This window comes from Pipistrellus kuhlii, unplaced genomic scaffold, assembly GCF_014108245.1.
Source record: "Pipistrellus kuhlii isolate mPipKuh1 unplaced genomic scaffold, mPipKuh1.p scaffold_m20_p_2, whole genome shotgun sequence".
Classification (NCBI taxonomy): Eukaryota; Metazoa; Chordata; class Mammalia; order Chiroptera; family Vespertilionidae; genus Pipistrellus; species Pipistrellus kuhlii.
The window spans coordinates 49,342,400-49,361,921 of NW_023425515.1; the positions used below are offsets into that span (position 1 = coordinate 49,342,400).

General features: G+C 43.3%; 1 protein-coding gene across 31 annotated transcripts in view; it reads right to left on the bottom strand.

Moving 5' to 3' along the window:
• The window catches only part of KALRN (kalirin RhoGEF kinase), a 640,493-nt gene that overhangs the window by 244,996 nt on the left and 375,975 nt on the right, over positions 1-19,522 (bottom strand). For 23 of the 31 annotated variants that reach the window (XR_004989615.2, XM_036447857.2, XM_036447861.2 and 20 more), the window contains 3 exons: positions 16,094-16,260; positions 9,474-9,593; positions 2,883-3,101 (listed from right to left, as the gene is read on the bottom strand). Coding sequence is in view for 30 of the 31 variants with exons in the window: in XM_036447857.2 (XP_036303750.1) it covers positions 2,883-3,101; positions 9,474-9,593; positions 16,094-16,260 (506 nt within the window). In the remaining variant the exon portion in view is untranslated. The remainder of the gene's footprint in view (positions 1-2,882; positions 3,102-9,473; positions 9,594-16,093; positions 16,261-19,522) is intronic. The other 8 variants (XM_036447859.2, XM_036447855.2, XM_036447856.2 and 5 more) reach the window with 1 other exon arrangement.

Here is a 19,522-nt window from a genome sequence, read left to right on the forward strand (position 1 = left end):
TATTGATATTATATTGTTATAATTTATAACTGTGAATTAGATAGTATAGGAAAATGAAGTTTTGGGGAAATACAACATCCTGTAGAAGAAAGACAGATTAGTACTTTTTGAGGATATATAAAAATATATTATATTTCTATAACTTACAATAACTCTGTGAATTAGATAGTAGAGGAAAATGAGGTTTTGGGGAAATACTCAGGGTGCCCAACCATCTGAAATTGCCCTGCAGGAAGTAGTTTCAAGCAGAGGTAAAAAAGGAAGTTGCCTATATATTGTGTTTTATGGGCCATAAATGAATATTCCTCCTCGCCATGGAAAAATATCCTGGCAAAAATGTCTCAAGATACTACCACATGGCAATGACATCTCCAGGTCTTCTATTACAAAATGTGTATTTCCTCCAGAGGGATACAAATGTGGGTTAATCTCAAAGAAAGTTAAGGAGCTTTCTCACTTCAGAAAATGCCGAGAGGCCATTATAAATGAGCAAAAGATCAAAAGCAAAAGCATTTAGAATGGAGCTTGGAGGGGAAGTTAGGAGACCCGGGCAGCCTGGTGTCAGGGCTTAGGGAAGGACGTGGGAAATAGAAACTCATGCTCCTGGACTTCCCGTCAACAGGCTTTGATTGCTTGCTTGGCTTTGGCAGCAGGTGAGAACAGCTATTATCCTTGGCCTCCTCTGACTGAGAAAGTATTCCTTTCTGATGCAGAGTGTGGCATTGTACTGAGTTATGAACTGAGCTGAAAGGTGTCCCAGGCAGGACACCCTCATGGCCAAGAGGCTTCCCAGGTGTGAGAGCCATGTCACTGAACTCGAGCTGGCTCCCCCAGCACCACCCATCTCCGCCTAGGCAAGGCATGAAAACATTCAGGATGCTCACACCTTGGGAGAAAACATTATACATTGAAAAACTCTAAGAAAAAAAGAGTACGGGACACCTGTCCTGTGATAGTATTGAACTTAAAACCAATCAGTTTGGAAGCTGAAAAGATTATAAAGCACAGATCCTTTAATTTAATAGGCAGAGAAACAGAATTCTTGAAAGATAATGTGACCTTTAGCAATGTTAGTTCAGGATCAAATTTCCTGATTCTTAATTTAGTGCTCTGACCTCTTTAGTACCTTGATACGTCTCAAATTAAAATTTGTGTATGATAGTAGAGAAGGATTAGCCTCATTTTATATGAATATTCAGTTGTCCAGGATCATCTGTGTAAGACCAAAGGATTTGTATGCATGCAAATGAGCAAAATCAATCGACACAGACATTAGGGGGTGAGGGCTTGTGCTTGGGGTGGGGAAGAGGTCAATGGGGAGAACAGGAAACTCATGTAATACTTTACATAATAAAGAATTAAAAAAAAGACTTTGTTTACTAAATTAATTCTTTGCCAAAAATTAACCAACTGTATAGATGTGGGTCTACTCCTGGAACCGCTATTCTGTTCCATGGCGTCCATCCATACACCCAGCACCATTCTGCTTGATCACGGCAGCTTTAGGGCAAGTCTCAAAATCAGCCAGTGGAACTCCTTCAACTTTGCTCTTCCTTTTCAAAGTTGTTATGGCTACTCTAGGCCCTTTGCATTTCCATGTAAATCTTAGCATTGGTATACCAATTTTTACAAAAATGCTTGCTGGGATCTGACTGGGACTCTGTTGAATTTATAGATCAACTGGGGGAAGCTCTTTTTCGTCTTTGCTGCTCCCACGTCTGAAGGCATCATCTCTCTGAAGCAACAGACGGCGGGACTGAGAGGGAAACGCTGGCTGCAGGGCCCTCTCACAGACAGGCTGCCGTTGCCCCTAAACACCTTCCCATGGCCACCCAGAAAAGAATGTTCCTCTGATCTATTTCTCCTAGGGAGCACTTGGAATGAGGGAAAGTACTTTACATGGAATAAAATTACTTCTGTTGGAAACCTCTATTTCATAGAAAGAATTCCCTAACAGCACCCAAATCATTTAAAAATCCTCTTAGCGCTTGTGCATATTGCTGAACAGATGTAATGGTAATGGGTCTGCATCTTTATGACCCTGCTATGTACTGTGTATTTCCTGCTTTGTCTCCCACAGCGACTCCGTCCTGCCAATAGGCTCATAGTTCTCAATGACAGAGAGCCTTGTTTCCTCCATTAGACTGGGAGCCCTGTGAGTCAAAGAACTTTATATGCTTTCAAGCCGTGCACAGTGCCTGGTTGTGGTAGATGAGATTGTGTTCAGCACACTGTCCTTTCCCAACTTCCATAGAAGGCATATACTTATCTGTGTCATCGATGTTGGCTTGGCCACATGACTTGTTTTGGCCAAAAGGATGTCAGAGCCTGTGACACAAGCAGAGATTTGAAGGGCACTTTCACAGAGAGATTTTGGGCTCTTGCACTTCTGCCTTTCACCCTAAGTGTGTGCTAAGCAGCTGCTGGTCAAGGAGGGTAAGAGAAGAGACATGGGAATAGATCTAGTCCCAACCTGCAGCTTGAAGCCAGCTCCACCAAGCTCAGCCAAGACCAGCTGAGCTCCAGATACTTATGCAAAAGGAACGAATGCTTATTGTTTAATACCACTGAGTTTTGGGGTGCTTTGTTACACAGCATTATGCGTGGCAATAGCTGACTAATATTCCACTCCAATCTAGCATTTCCATTTCAACAGCTAGATCCAAGGGGTCTGAGAAATGTATTGAAGCAAGTCACATGGTCCGCTTCCCTCATGGAAAGCATTATAAGGAAGCCACAAATCATTCTCCTCTTCTCAAAGGTCAGCACTGAGAGGACTGGCTTCTTGCCATGGTAGGTATCGCAGATTTGCCGTGTGACGCAGAAAACAATCCTCTGTCACTCTCAGCCTCACGCACATAGCCCCCAGCCCTTTCCCTCACCTGCTCAGAGGTTTTGTAAAAGGCCACAGAGGCGTTGACCAGTTTCAGCCGGTCTTCCATCTTCAGCATGAGCTGCTGCCAGTGGAGGGCCACCTTCTCCGCACATTCCCGGATGGCGTCCGCGTCGTAGTGGCCGGCCTGCAGCAGCACCTCCGCCTTCTGCTGTACCTGCAGGGCGCTCTGGTGCGTCTTCTGCAAGGAAGTGGCATGAAAGAGGGACTGGGCACAAGGGGAGGAGAGAGAGGTCCGTGGGAGCGACCCAGGCGTGGTATGGGAGGGGGTGGAGTGAGGCGTGAGTAGAAAGATGCAGAGAAGTTAAAGAGCTTTAAATGATGGGTTCACACATTTTTGTCACCATGACAATTACATTAACGTTTAGAGCATATTTTAAAAAAAATCATACATTTTCATGAACTCATTGCTCAGGTCTCTAACTCCTGTCCCCGCTCCTTTCCCTTCTACTTGCATCACTCTGGGCCTTAAAGACATTTCAGTGTCTGTAGCAGAGAAACAACAGTTGTGCATACATTTGCTCTCTGATGGGCTCATACATTCAAGTTCCTTTTTAAATCTAATCATAAAGTTGTTCGTTATAATGCATCCCATTTTACAGATCTAATAAACATAGCTCAAAAAAAAATCCCCATCTAACAGAAATTAGAGCCAACGAGCAAACATTTTAATCAGTGACATCGGTTGGAAAGGACTGCAGTAGAAGGGATAAATCTGGCAGATTAATAAAGCAGAAGAGTAGCATCTCACACCATCCCCTAGCAACTTCACCAAGGGAACCGAGCAGCGCAGTAGACAGTTCAGCTCCACACATGATCCTCACATTACTGCATTATGTGCATTTGCCTTTTTAGGGTAATGTATAGAGTAAGAGGTTTATGTTCTTATTCAGGCTCAATGTGGTTGGCATTCTCTGAGTTTACCTTAATTATAGGAGGTGGGGAGATTAGGTTGGAAGACTGGGTGGCCTCAACTGCTGAGATTATTTCAACTCAATAGGAATTTGGCCTTTGCACTTTTAGGAATATGGCTCAGCTGACAGTGAAAAGTATCAGGTTGGCAAACGGCAGCTCGCCAGCCACAAGTGGCTCTTTGGCCCCTTGAGTGTGGCTCTTCCACAAAATAGTACTGCCTGGGGGAGTCTATTTTGAAGAAATGACATTAGAAGAAGTTTAAGTTTAAAAAATTTGGCTCTCAGAAGAAATTTCAATCGTTGTACTGTTGATATTTGGCTCTGTTGACTAATGAGTTTGCCGACCACTGAGCTAGAAGCCTGGTAACTGACTCTGGAATGATTTCTGCCCTTTTTCTGGGGCATCCGTGCTGGGACAGCCCCGAAGAGCACATCCTTTCTGCACTCCCTGTATGAGGACAACCTCCCTCCCTCCTTTTCACCTCCACTCTCCCTTCACCTCATCCCACGCGGCAGCCCACACAGCGCTATTCATTTTCCCCAGCCTATCAGCCACCTCCTGGCTTCCCTTCCCTGTCTCTGAAACCCGTACCCAGAGTTAGCTACGTCAAAACCACCTCCTCCAGCAGCCCAGACACCCTTCTTCTCTTGCTTTGCCACCGAACCAGCCTTCAAGCCTGATGACCACATCAGCACTTGGGTTCCTAATTGCTTAACGCAGCTGGAGAAAGTCAACTAATGGGCTGAAACGACCGGCTATAAATCAATCCCTGGTTTCTTTCTCTGCTTTTCCTTATTGGCAGCATTTTCTTTTCCTGTCTCCTACATGTAGAGGCACCTCAAGGCCCATCCTTTTTTTTTTAAATTTTATTTTTTATATTTCTGCAGAGCTCTTAGCTAGTTCCTTGACTTCCCTTTCTCCCCATCCTACACCTCTCACCTCAACACCTGACCCTTATCTTTGTCTTTGGATCTGAGGGGAAGCTGCCTGCCACACCTGTCACCCAGGTCAGCAGCACCGATTGATCAGTCTGTCTGCTCATGTTAGGTAGTCGCCTACAAAGATTCATTCTCAGTGAAGGAGTGAAAGATACTCCTAGAGCACATGTGTTAAACACAAGGCCCGCGGGCCAAATCCGTCCCGCCAGGCCTTGCAATGTGGCCCGCACCGCGCTGTCATCACTGCACTCCGCTGCGTTTCCATCCCAATGACAGTTTATGACTGTTCAGTAAACCATTCGGCCCGCGATTTAGGCTGGATTTTAGATTTTGGCCCCTTCTCTGATTGAGTTCGACACCCCTATCCTAGAGAGAGGAGGAACCCTCACGAATAAATGGGGATGTTTTTATTGTCCTGTCAGAGCCTCCACCTTCCTCCCAGACATCTCCTCAAGTTAGACATCTAAACGAAATGCCTCCCCGCTCTAAAACAGGCCTCCCTGGGCACTTTCCAATGCTGCGGACGGTGCCCCCTCTCTGCCACCTAACATCGCAATCTCATCATCAGCTTGTCTGCTCTTCCTCACCCTGAATCCCAGTCCAGTCCGCACCACCTCCTAAGTAGACTGCTGTGCTGGTCACCCACCTAGTTGTCTTGCCTTCCATGTCTACTCCGTTCAACCCAGCCCTGACATTGCTGACAGATTAGTTTTTTGTAGTAGAAAGTGCTTAGATTAAGTGACTTCTGATATCCTTTTCAGCTCTAAAACTCAAATTTTATGCTATAAGCCTCTCTCCCTTCTTTCAAGGAAAAAGTCTTCAGTAGTTCCCTCATCGTTTGAAAATTTTAAACCCAAACTTTAGACTATGTCATTTATATTTATGTATTTACTTTTTATTGATGTCAGAGAGGAAGGGAGAGTGAGAGAGAGAATCATTGATTGGCTGCCTCCTGCACAACCCCTACTGGGGATCGAGCCTGCAACCCATGTGCCCTTGACCAGAATCAAACTTAGGACCCTTCAGTCCACAGGCTGACACTCTATCCACTGAGCCATGTCATTTAAAGCTTCAATATGTGGTCCTAACAACTTCCATGCCATTATCACCTACTGTTTTCTTACAAAACAAGCTTTGAAAAAGCACCATACTCTTTTTGTTTTTGCTACCTCAGTCTTCCTGCCTGTAAGGAACACCCCTTAGCCTCTCCCCATCTATGTCCCAGTCTTCCTTTGACACTCCTCTCACCTCCTTCAAAAAGGCCTTTCCAGACCACCTGAGGCTCACCAAAAACTACCCTCTTCTAAACTATATCACTTGTCTAACCCTTGGCTGATTCTCCTTACTTATTCTATGAAACTCTCAGACAAGGACTATTTAAAAACTCACCTGAATAGCTGTCACTTAACCAGGTGTGTACTCTATGCTAGGCACTGTGCTTATGCATGTTCTTTTCTAGTTCTCATGACACCACCACAGGTAAGTCTTACTATTCCCATTTCACAGATTAAGAAACTAAGGCTCAGGCTGATTAAAGGACTTTCCCAAAAATGTACAACCAAGGAAGTGAGCAAACCAAAAATAAGCTTCAGGTTTGATCTATCCCCAAACCTATGTCCTTTCCACTATATTACATCACATCTTGAGCAATCGGAATAGTGTCCACATCTACAGTGTCTCATTTAGAGGAAGGGTTCACAAAGTGAACATTTAGCAATTATGATAATTATCTGGCTTCCCCTCAGTATATGAAACCAGCATATAATTGTCATCATGAACCTGTTATTATGTCTTTTTCTCTGACAGAGGAGGAATAACTTTAATTTTCCTGTAATTTATGCTATGTAATAAATCCTCTTGTTTATCCTCAAATTCATTATCATCTAACAGTCCTGGGAACCCCTTCCTCCTTTAATTTCCAAAATGACAAACTCTTATGTACATGACCTATGACAACCCTTGCATTGCTAGGTTTGAGTAATTATTTTGCATTTATTTCTTCTCTTTATCTAATCCTATGGGTTGCTATATCTTTAAGACATGGATTATCAAAGACGTTAATATTTAGTAGCAGAATACGGAAGAAAATGGAACCATATCAACTGAATTTATTAACCAGTTACAACTACTGGGTCACTATTACTTAACTAAGTCTGCCATAATGCTTAAGCTTGAAATGTGTAAGAGGATTTCAAATAAAAATGGAATTTAAAATCAAGCTTTTCTCTATGGTGTTCACAGTCCTTGAAGGCACAACAGCCACACATCTTGGATACTAACACACAATAATCAAGGTTTGCTGATAAAACTATGCTTCTGGGCCCTGTCTACTACTCTCTGAACAACTCTGGGGAGTAGTAGCCATTTTGAATGGCTCTGGGGAGTGTTTCTGAAACCAAGGCCACTTCAGGTAAAAATTCTGAACTATATCCTTTTGTGGGGCCAAAACTTCAAACTGATGAGGCCACCCAAGCGAGGGTGAGCAAATCATGGTTTGCCCAGGATAGTTCTGTTTGTGCCTGTTGTCTGACTTAGTTATAAATATTTCCCTCCTTCACTCTTAAAAATGTCTCTCTTTTAGCAATAAATTACATGGTCACCCTACCCACAGCTATTTTATTTTCCTTTCTGGAATCCAGGGTTCCTTCTTAGGGCTCAAATTATGAACTCAAATTATGCTCCCTATCAACAATCATTATAAGGATTTTGGTAACACCAACAGAATGGGATAAGCCAAACCAGACTAGTTAGATCTGCTTTCAAAGTGCTTAAATCATCCATGGCATCTTCCCCCCATGCAGAACCTGCTGTTTAGAGAGAAGCACAAGCCACCTGAAGGAGGAGTGTACATTGAAATTCTGGTTCTGTTTTCATCATTACTCTAGCCACAGTGCAGACCCTGCCTGCCCTGCATTCCCAAGATCTTCCAGAAATCTCATCTGCTCTGCCGCGTCCTCCTGAAACCATAGGCAGATTCTACAAGGGCCTCTATCTCAACATCAATTCCAATCTGATTAAGTTGCACCCAAGCAATTAAGAGACATCTATGCTTAGCGAGCCTTCATTCTGTAAGGATACAGTGGCATCTACCGCAAATGAACACGTGATGTGTATGCAAGTCACATCAAATTTAGTCATTTAGGTAGCTTTGCAAATGCATTTGCCCACTATTTTCCACTAGCTCACTGAGATGCTCAGGTGTGCCATGACATTCAGTTTTACTTTCTTAACATCTGATTAAGGGACTAAACATTTAATTACCTGTCAGGCACATAAATTTTCATGTGCAACACAAACAAGGAGGAAGTATGGCCAAGAGCTGTTTGCTCCTGCCCTGCACACCTCCCAGCCTGATGGCATTCCTCCCGTCTGACTGGCAAACCTTCATTCTGCTCCTCTCCCTGGGCCTTGCACACTGGATGCCTCATTCTTGACTGTAGCCCCAGTCCTGATTTTTTCCTTATGGTGAATAGTTCCCAATCTCTCATGTGTGGGCATGCCAGTAAAATGCAACAGAACAGCTAATGATAATAATAATGATAATAAAACTCTCTTCTGGTCAGTTCTTCCTCAGAAAAGTATCTGTGCCCATACGGTGTGGGTAACATATAGTATATTTTACAATCTTAAATCCCAAACAGTATCCTGGTATTAGCAGTTGTTCCCGAGAACATATCAGAAATCTTACAGAAACATGCCACTCATGTTCATGCTATTTTTACACGTATAAGATAGGAAATTAAATGGTTGAAATCAATCAACCACTAGTTTAAAAATGAGTGGCAATCAACTCGATTACTATCTTAACCATATACTTATTGGCATGAACAGTAAAAATTGTATCACTGTTGTGGAAAATTCTCAATAACAATAATTTTCTGTAGAAGATAACACTTCGCATTTCTAACACATTCAGAAGTGGGTCGAAATTTATACTGAACCACAAGTAATGAATGTCTGTGACATTTTCCCTCTTTATCTCTTTTCCCATTGGTACTGAGCTTATTTTATTTTTAATATCGTTCCCATGTCTCATTTCCTACTATTTTCCCCGACACTATGCTAAAGCAATCAGCTCAAGTCTCTTTGGGAAGGATAATGTTCTAGCAGAAAAGATCATTAAAGGTATTATTTAAAGCAAGATAAGACTTATATTAGATGATAGTTAAGTGCAGTTTTATTTTGAAGCAGCATCACTGAACAACTACTCTCAGCGGAGCAACCCATCCAGCGCTGTTTGCCCCGTGATCACTGTTCTTGTAAAGAGGCTGAATCTGACAACAGAATCAACCTTACATGTGAAGTAAGCGTTTAACATGGAATCCTAATTTACTAATGACTCTCTCCCTTGTTCATCCTCAGTTCTGTGTGACCTTTACATTTCTCACATGGTGCAGAGTCCACAATGAACAAAAAACTCAATGCACCAGGGGCCTTGAAGGTTAAAGGTACCAATTAGAAAGAATGCAAACCCATGTTTGTAGTGTGAATACCTGAGTTCTAAAACCAGGCCTCCTTCTGGGGGAAGCAGGTTGGAGGGTGGGGGGTAAACCCTGCATTGGCTTCTCTATCAATTCCTGGAGAGTAGGGAGGCTCCCTAGACCATTTCACTAGGAAGAGTGAGGGCTTCGTTACATAAAGGGCCACCCACATATGAGAAGTTGCCCCACTTGAACCACAGAACAGAAAGGGGAGGGGAGGGTGGTACAGCCAGATGTGAGTGTTACCTCGATGGCCAGTTGGAACTGCTCGTGCTCCCGCTGCAGCTGCTCTGCTTCAGACAAGGAGCTGGCGTTGACCAGGCTGGCGTTCAGCATTGACTCCCCGTTGCGGATCCATCCCAGGACCTAGGGAGTCGGACAGGAGCACAGGTGAACGGCCTTCGCAACTTCCCCAGAGCCCGTGCCTTCTCTGATGGGCCCTTTGGGCAGAGAGCTGGCTATCTGCCAGCCACAGGACGGCTCTGGGTAATTGGATTGGTCACCTTCCTCATCTTACCCGGCACCCTGAGCCACAGGGCACTTCCTTTAAGGATCAACCTCATTCCCAGCATCATATATTCTTTCCTACCTTTATCATGCCTCTGTTCCAATTTTCTCACCCACTTAATTTAAACGTTACTTTATCTGACTGCACTGTATGCCCATTTCTGAAGTTCCTCCTGAAACACAGAATGGGATAAATAAACTCCCTCTGTTGGTACCCTTTTCTTTTTTAAAACCCCATTTTAAATAGTAATAACGTCTTAAAATCTACCAACTTAATCACTCCCATGAGAAAGGACCTCTGTTCACCTAGCACCACCATACCATTTTGCATGTACCACCTTTGAGGCACTCACCTCAGGCTGCCTTTGGTCAATTATTCTGATCTATGTTTCATTTCTCCCCTTGGAAGGTAAATTTCCAGAAGAGCAGAGTATTACATTAGTCACATTTTCATCTCATACAGTGCCCAGCACAGTATCCATCATACGATTGGTATGCAGAAATGTTTTTGAAAGAGTGAGGGATTATCTATGACGAACACCCAGGTCACACCTAAGGAGTGGATCCAACCTTCTATGCCTATAAATAGCCAAGGTAGACAGGCTTGAGTTTTGGCAGGTAAGCAACCCAAAGGAAGGAGGAAGGAGAAAAACAAACAAACAAACAAAAAAACCCAAGCAAAATAGTGTAAATAACCCATACATGGGAACATCAGAAAAAGGGAGAGTAAGTTATAATTGATTTAGAGGCTATGATTCAGCTGGGTAAAATTTATAGGTCACCTTAATTAGTTCTCAGCAAGGGGATATTAGCATAGAAGGAGAAACAGCTAACATCTTCTAGACAGTCCTAGGTGACATGGGCATGCGCAATTACCCAGCTAATAGTGTTAGTGCGAACAATCAAACTGGAAGAATCTGGCCTTGAGAATCTACCTTGTGTCTGATCACCAGCAGATTGCCAAATATTTTCTTTACTAGGAAGTCTGAGAGTTTTACTGAAGAAAAAATTCTTTTGAAATGTCACAATCAGTAAATACCACGTATCTGTCACTTCAACACCAACAGAAGTCACCACAATCTGTTTCAGAATATTATTTTCTCCTCTTACTTCTTCATGTTAAACAATTAGGAAAATACTAAGCCTGGTCTCCCATGCCATAGCCCTCATAGACATTTTGCAAATTTCCTCATCGGGCAGAAAATGACTAGTGCCATATCGTCCATGGTAACATGGGGGCAGAAATCCTGCTGAGGCAGGGCTATCTGGATTGAGATGTTAATTTATGGCTGGTCTGGCAGATTGTGGATGAGATACAACTATTGTACAGCAAACAGTTGCAGGAAATAACTGCTCAGAGTGTATGTGTGAAATCTCCCATGCCACTGGTGGACTGTGGCTGTCTGGCTCCCAGGGTGAATGACTTCCCAAAGCTGCCTGTAAATTTGGGTGCAAGCATATATGGATTGTGTTCTCCAAATGCATCATCTTTTTGCAAAATGGAGCTCACAATGTACATTTCTGAACTATGTAGTCCTTCTGCCATGATTCATTGCATTCTGCTTGGTTCAAGATCCATCTGAGGGTGTCAGAAAAACATTTTCTCCACGTACATCACAATTCAATGCTTGAGGGGCAATCTGATTCCCTCTGGGCCTCCTGAGGAGATATTCCTCTCCAGTTTCAGCCAGCTGGAACATCAGTTGTAGCTGTGGTTGTGGGATCCCCATTTACCGGCTTTTCCATTTAGAAATATTATGGGCTCCAGTCTTTACCTCTTTCATTAAATCGTGCCATATCTTTGACACCCTCGCTCACTTTTATTTCCTAAACACTATTTATAAAGGCATTGCAGGACTTTAAAGTGGGAGACTTGATTTTAGGAAGATAAAAAGTGCATGGCAGTTTATAGCCATGCCTCAGGTTCAGTTAGGGTGGGACTGATCCCTATCATTGAGTTATTCCTAGAAACAGAACTGAGATAGTATAGATAGAGCACAAAACCTGAAGTCAGCACACCTGGCTTTGTTACTAACCCTCTGAGTTTGTTTTCTCATCTATAAGGGTAGGATAGCAGTACTGTCACTCTCTGTATCAGGGTTGATGCAATATAGCAGGATAATAGAGGTGGTGCTCATTCTCAGTTCTGGAGCAAAGCTAGGTAATGCTATGATTCACCATTTGTACCTCTCACAATGAGAAGAGAGAAAGTCTGGGAATGTTAATTTTTGTCCCAGTGTTTGTAGCATTTATTGGCATATTCTGGGCCTCCTAATGTTAGGTAGGTATCTTAGCTGTTTTGTTATCATCATTCTTTGTACTCTGATTAGTAACAATTCTTGTTGGTATAATTCTCTATTACTATAGTCCTTAGTGTTCCTGGTTCATAAAGGTGTTTATTTATTCTTCAGTGAGCATCCAATTGAGTGCAAGGTAGTAGGAGAAATATTATAATAAAAATGAGAAAGTGTTGGTTCTACCAATCCTGAGCTGTGTGAGTTTGGAAACATTTCATCTCTCTGAGGCTCAGTTTTCTTTTCTGTAAAATGGTAACCCCTTGCTTGCCTAAAGTCACAGGGCAAAGATGAAATAAAATAATTAATGTAAAAGTACTTGGCAAACCATAACATACAATCCCCCAAGTGAACATTTTATGCTGATCAATCATTGAGGCAACAGTTTACCTATCGGTTAGATGATCTTTGAAGGTCACTTTGAACCCTAACATTCCATACTTCTTTCAAAATTCTGGGTAGGCCCCTATAACCATAGTACACCAGAGAATATAGCTTTGCAGAAATGAGGGACTGAAAGCGTATGGATGCTTGGGGACTCAGTCAGAGCTGAGTGAGGGAAGGGAAATGAAGATCTATTGCTTCCTCAGGCCAAGAAAACTCAGCTAACTGGGTTAGGAGACTTGTGTAGTTAACTGGATGTGGATGCACACAAACGATGAAGCCATCCAAGCTGGGCAGGTGGACCCTGCCACCACGTAGGCTGAGGGAGTTGCAGGTACATGGCTGTGTTCCCTAGGTCATGCTGACAATAAATCTGTGAGGTTGCACTCAAAGCCACTGACTCTAACTCCAGCCACAGGAAAATCATCAGCCATGTTTTCAATGTTTCTTAGTTCTAAAGATTCATGATTTTTGAGACTGTATGGGTTCATCCATTGTGGTTTTATAGGCCATGACCATGTATCTTTTTCATTATCTCCACTTGGACAGAAATGGATAGAAATGGATAGTGGTTGCCTCTTTTTTGGATTTACTCCAACTCTTTTCTAAGTTTTATTATATGTATAGTGAATCCAATTGAACATAGTATTCTTGACAGGAATAAGAGAACAGCATAATATTTTTCTCCTTTGTTTTGAATATCCATCTTGATACTCTGCAAATTTTGGCCAGTATTGATCCATAGGGCTAATTCAATATTGTTAGCAGACGAATACATGTGGTTTCTTTCCCCATTACTTAGAGCACCTAAATCTTATAAATCCATTTTGGTCTATTTTTTACTAAATGCACTACTCTTTAGGAATACATATGGAAATTCATTTAGTTTTATGCCCATTAAATAGGCTATTCAGATCTTCCTGAATTATCTAGTAAATGTGAGGTCATCCTTACCCGAGTAGCAATTTTCCTGGAAAGCAATCAGAGCCTTCTGTGGGGTCTCAAGAATACTCTGAATGACTTTTCTAGAAGAAAGGGAGCATGTGGGTGGTCTGGGGCCCTGGACCATGGGCTGTAATCAGGAAAGTGATTTCCCTTTAAGACTCAACATTTTTCTGGAGGTATTTGGGCCATTCATCTTACATACAAAGTCCTAGGTAATCCCTTTAACCAATTTCCTTTGTCCTGAACACTTGAAAATAATTTTCAGTCTAATGTCTGTGGCATTGTCCCCCTCAAAACTTCAGTTTAATGTAACTGTGATGTAATAACACTTAAGGTTATGATGGCCACATCTCAACCTCTCCTCTCTGAGAGCTCTCATGACAATGCAATATAATAACTCATTGTTGTCCTCCGCATATCTGTCCCCATTGATGGCATTTCCATTATATGTCCTTTTTTCTTTTATTCTTTTCTTCTTTTGGGAGTATATTCCAAAGAAAACTCTCAAGCTGGTGTCTAAATGTAGCCTCACTGATCAATACTGACATCTAAATTAACTCCCTCTTTCCAAGAGGTGACAGCTTCCTAATCAATATTTCCCGCTCCACCAACTTCCATCAAACGCAAATGCCTGCTCTGAACAGGATCAGCCAACTCTCTGGAGAAAGACTGTTACATTGACAAGGAAAACAAGTCTATCTAATGAGGCATGGTGGCTGGACCCAACAGCAGCCCCTCATCACCCCCAAGGCCGCTGTCCTTTGCAAAGGCCTTCACAGTTTCCCCAAATTCTGATGTGAGCAACCCAGACCCGTTTGGAACTTCAACCCCACTGTGTGTCATTCTGAGCATGGTGAGAGACGGGGTTTCCTCAGCCCCATAGGAGGATTCTGTTTTGGTTCTCCAACTCATACAATGCTGAATGGAAATGTGTATAGATATTCATCAAGCCTGAATTATTCATAGATGGATGTTTCACTTTCCCATTTGACAAACTGTGTTATCATCATCCCAGCTTCCCATTCTGTACAGGATATATACTTGGAGGATGTACATTCATTTCCATTTTCATATCAGTCACACACAAAAACATAATTAGGGTGTTAGCTCTACACTGTTAATTCTGTAGCAAAAAAAAAAAAAAAAAAAAAGAAAAAAAAGAATAAATAAATAAAAAACCAGGAACAAACGCAAAAGTAGATTCATTTCAAAGTCAAATAGGGATAATTTTCATCTGCTCTGTTTTGTTCGGATGGCCATCCCTGCCACGGTCCACTGACAGGAATAACAGCAGGCAGAGCAGAGGACCCCCATGACCTCTGGAGCCCACTGAGTGAGCTGGCGGGCACCACCTGGCTGCCAGGTATAAACCACACCTGCCGGCGGTCCAGTGTAATGCTGCAGAAGCCAAGAAAACCCGACAGCACGCTGCTGGGCTTTTTTCTCTTCCCCCGAAACCGCAGGGTGGGCGTGGGGTCTTGCAGAGGCAAATTGTAGGAGCCTGGATTTAGGAGGCCTGGGTTCAAGTTTTAGCTTGAGTTGGTCACTAATCCTATGGTTCCTCAGTTTCCTCATTTGTATAGTAAACATACACCACTTCCCCCTATGGCTTGTTCACCTATAATGAGGTCACGAATGAAAAAATACTTCTCATACGAAAAGAAAGTACTATCATTACTGCCAACCGTTTCTGATCTGTATTCTCCTCACTGCTCTGGGCCTGCCAGGAGTCCCACCATGTCCCCGTGAATAACATTTCTCTCCAGAGATCCATGCGGGATCCCAGTGCAACTAAGCAGAAAACAACTTGGATGGCAGCGCTGTGATCTGGTCTTGCCTGGGGCTCAGTGGGGAATCTCTAGCACAGCATGTGTGGGCTCTGGCTGACACTGCCTGGGGAGAAGAGGAGCACAGAAGACACTTTTGCCCATTTTAATACATAACAATGTTATCACTAAGACATAGGCATTAGCAAGGAATACCCTGACTCCAAGGGACCAAGCAATCATTAAACCAAATATGATGTTTTTGTTTCCTGGGGTACCTTAATAGATTTGAATCTAAAAGCTCTAGCAGTCGGTGTACATAAGAGTAAAATCTGTAGTATTTTTTAAAATGTGCCATTGGTCATGGTATGTCCCTAGAGATTCCTAGAGACCTGGGTATATCCTTAGAAAAATGGCTAGTATCCTGTCTCATATAGATAAGAACCCTTTTTCCTTTTTAAAATTGACTTTAATGGGGCAAGAAAATGTTATCGGAACCACACTGAAAAGAATGATGGCAACTGCTACCACGTATTGGCTTTCAGCTCTGTGACAGGTACTGTACAGGGCACACAGGGACCCCAAATTAATCAACCGAGCTCTAAAGTCTCCATATACTTATTGATAAAGGATTTGTATTTCCCATAGACTGTATGCCAGGATTGGGGATGCAAAGGAAGAGAAAAACCTCCAGTGACTGAGAACAACTCAGGAATGCTCTCCTTAGATTGTTATGAACGAGGAATTATGTATTTCGTGTTTGGGACACTGGGTCCTCAGACCTGTTTGTCGGATCCAATAGATGGCAGCCCAGCTTTCAGAAACTAATACAACCACTCCTTAACGCATCTATTTCTGAGGTCTGGTTACCCCTGTGGTTCTGTACGCCTCTCCCCAGACCAGGAGCAGGCCAGCCCTGTTGGGAAGCCTGGTGGGAAGCCTGAGTGGAAGGGGGAGGAGCCAGGCTCACCTGCTTGACCTCGGCCTGGAGGTGCCGCAGTTGGAGGCACTGCTCGAGCCGCTTATGCGTCTGCTCAGCGTTGAGCTCCAGCTCATGCTGCTTCTCGTGGAGGAACTCCAGTAGCTCTTGCACCTGAGCTGCCAGATCAATGTCTTTCTCACAGATCAACTCAATTCCTGATTTAAAAGATAAACAATTAAAAACCAGGTAGTACCATAGAGACTACATTTCATTCAACAGTCATATGAAAGCTGGAATTTAGAGACAGCCATTATCAGCACCCTCCAGACTACTAACCATCCCTCTGTGAAAGTGGACAGACTGCCATAACGGGCTTGGTTTGGGATGCTCCCATGTGGCCTCTCTTTTGGGTTAACTGGTGCTTTGCCTGGGACTAACTCTTCAACAGGGGGTCAGCTCCTTATATCGACTGGTGTTGTAGGGAGCTGGTTCTCTGGAAGTTTATCCCCAGCCAAGACAGCACCCAGCAGTCTCTTAAGGGGGGATTTGCAAACACCTAGAATATTCACAAGCCAGCCTCTGGATCATAAATATAAAATAAAGCCAAAAAGACCCTGTCCCAGGCACTTCTGCCCAAGGCACATTCTTGTTAGCTGGTCAGCTGGGAAGCCCACCAATCTCAGTGGATGGCCGCCTGAAAAAGAAATCTACTTTGGGTGACATCCCCATTGCTCTGACTCCCACCATCAGACATTCACCAGTACACCTGGAGGACACAGTCGGGGTAGTACAGGGGACGGCTGAACACTCGAAAGGAAATGCATTTCTATAGAGGCAAAAATAGTGTTTTATATAATGACAATATGGGAGAGTGGGAAAGAAATTTTCTGGTGTTATATGGTAATAATTTCAGTATCTCCTCATGTTTATTTTTTTCTGTCAGTTTCATAATTCCCAGTCCTTGCTCCTGAAATATCCACGGGAGACAGAAAAGAACAGCCTGTCCTTTTGGCAGCCAGCTCCCTCCACTTACTATTTTCAATCACCGGGAGGATGAGGTAGAGCCTCTCCTTGATTGAAACAAAAAAAACAAGAAGCAATACAACATTTCTACGTCTGCAGTGCTCAGCTAAATGGGGTGACCCTTGACCCCATGTTTACCTTCTGAAAATTGAATTAAAATCCATCTGCAGAAGTAGATGCTCTTCCCTGCTTCCAGCCACCCAGTGGTTTTTTTCCAGCTCAGTTTTTATTCTGCATGCGTCTCTGACATTTAGGATGCTGGGCGTGGGCAAAGTGTCTTTCTACAGGAAGCTCCTGGCTCCCCCCTGCCGCACTGCAGGTAAATAGGTCTCTACACCTAGTAAGGCATCATAGGAGTCATCCACCTGCTTAGCACATCATCCAGAAGAGGCTGGCAGCCTGCCCTTCATTCTCATCTACCTCACTTGAATTGTTTTCTGAAATGAACACAGGAACTGGAATGGGTGAGGACAATGCCTAGGACATCTCTGCGCCTCTCAGTAGCGCATCGTGTTGTGGATGGAGAATGGGAAAACAGGAAGGCTTACTCCAGCTGCACCCCAAAGAATAGAAACTCACCGCTCTCTCCCACTGCCTCCAGCACATTGAAATGGGTCCCAGTTAAAACCCAGCAATTGGCACATATCCATCCATCAACAACAAATAGTTTTCTTGTGCTGACATTACTCAAAATCAGAGGCTTAATTAGCCTCCCCAGGGACTCTCAGAAATGCCACAAGAATGTTTGTTCTTTGTATCAAGTATTGAAATGTTTCCTAAATAATAAAAGCCTAATATGCAAATCCACTGAACAGCAGAACAACTGGGGGAATGATCAGTTGCTATGATGTGCACTGACCACCAGGGATCAGATGCTCAATGCAGGAGCTGCTCCCAGCTCTAGGCCCCAGGCCAGCCAAGGTGGGTGCCATTGGGGCCCCCCCATTGCCCTGCCAGTCACCCCATAGATTGGCCCTGATCACCAGCCAGGCCTAGGGATCGACCCATGTATGAATTTCGTGTATCAGGCCTCTAGTTTGTGATAAAATACTTCATCAGTCTCCTTATAGAATGTTGTATTGAAGTTTCTGATGTGCTCCCACAATGCCCTGTTCTCATCCCTCCATCAGAACACTTGCATTGAGGCTGATCCTTATTTATTTGTCCATGCTCTTGCAGAAGTGCAGGCTCTTTGATACTAGGTCCAAGTCTGTCTTATGCCTCTCTGCATCTTCAGGACCTAGCCCAGTGCTTGACTTGTAACACCCAATAAATACCTCTTTAGGGAGGAACTCAGGCCATGTGCTGTGGTGGAAAGTACCTGAGAGCTTTGGGGAAGGACAGATGTAAGTTTGAATCCATGGGCTGTAACCTACCCATGGTATCTGATCTCCATATCCTCTCTGAGCCTGGGTAAAGTGGGAATCCCAAGAAAGACTACTGGGTGTGTTGTGAGGACTCAGAGATAAATTACCAGAATAAAAAGTGCCTGGTTTTAGTAGTCTAAAAATTACCCATTTCCCCACTTTTTCCTTTCCCTTAGGAAAATTATAACACACTCACTATTGATTACTGATGGGACTGTGAAATGGTTTGTATAAATGTAAACATAAAATCTTACCATTGCTATTTATGTATTTGCTTAAAGAATATAATTAGAAACTATGGTAGTGTGGATGCTTTTAGACCAGTGCTCTCAACCTAGGCTCACACTAGATTCATCTGGCGAAATTTCAAAAAATCATCATCCCATGCCCACACCCCAGACCAAGAACACCGGAATCGGTAAATCTTAAAGCTCCCGAGTGAGTCCAACATGCAAACAAGATTGGGAACCACTGGATCGGATGTGCAATAGCCCTTCTGTTTCATGCAGTTACTAGACCGTTTGGCATTGTGCTTACTTATCAAGGCCACTGTTAGTAAAAAACTCTCACTTTGCTTTCCTTTGCTGCCAGGTTGGGGGGGGGGCACCACTTTAATTTCCCCAAGGAGAGGCATCTGTGGTCTAGGGTAAGCGTTGGGGATTCCTGGCTATACTGCCCATTCTTGTAATAGGCATTTCGACTGTGTTCTTTATATATCTGCCTTGGATGGAGAACATTTTTTTGTTTGTTTGTTTGTTTTTTCCTTTTTTCTTCTCCCCTCTCCACTTCTCTTTCTACATCACTGCCTCAGTATTACACTCAGTCCAGAAATTACAGTGCTTTAATCAGGTTTTTAGATCAGTCTTATTGACCTTGGCTCTGCATTGAAATCACCTGGGAAGTTTTTAAAAATCTGGACCCATTCCAGCCTAATTAAGTAAGAATCCCTGAGGGGTGGGGCCCTGACCTTGATATTTTAAAGGAGTTCCCCATGGGATTCTAAATATGCAGCCAAGTCTCGAGAACCCTTGTTTTACATCAGGTTCTCTTCTGCCCTCCTCTCAGACCTGCCCCCCAAGGTCCACAT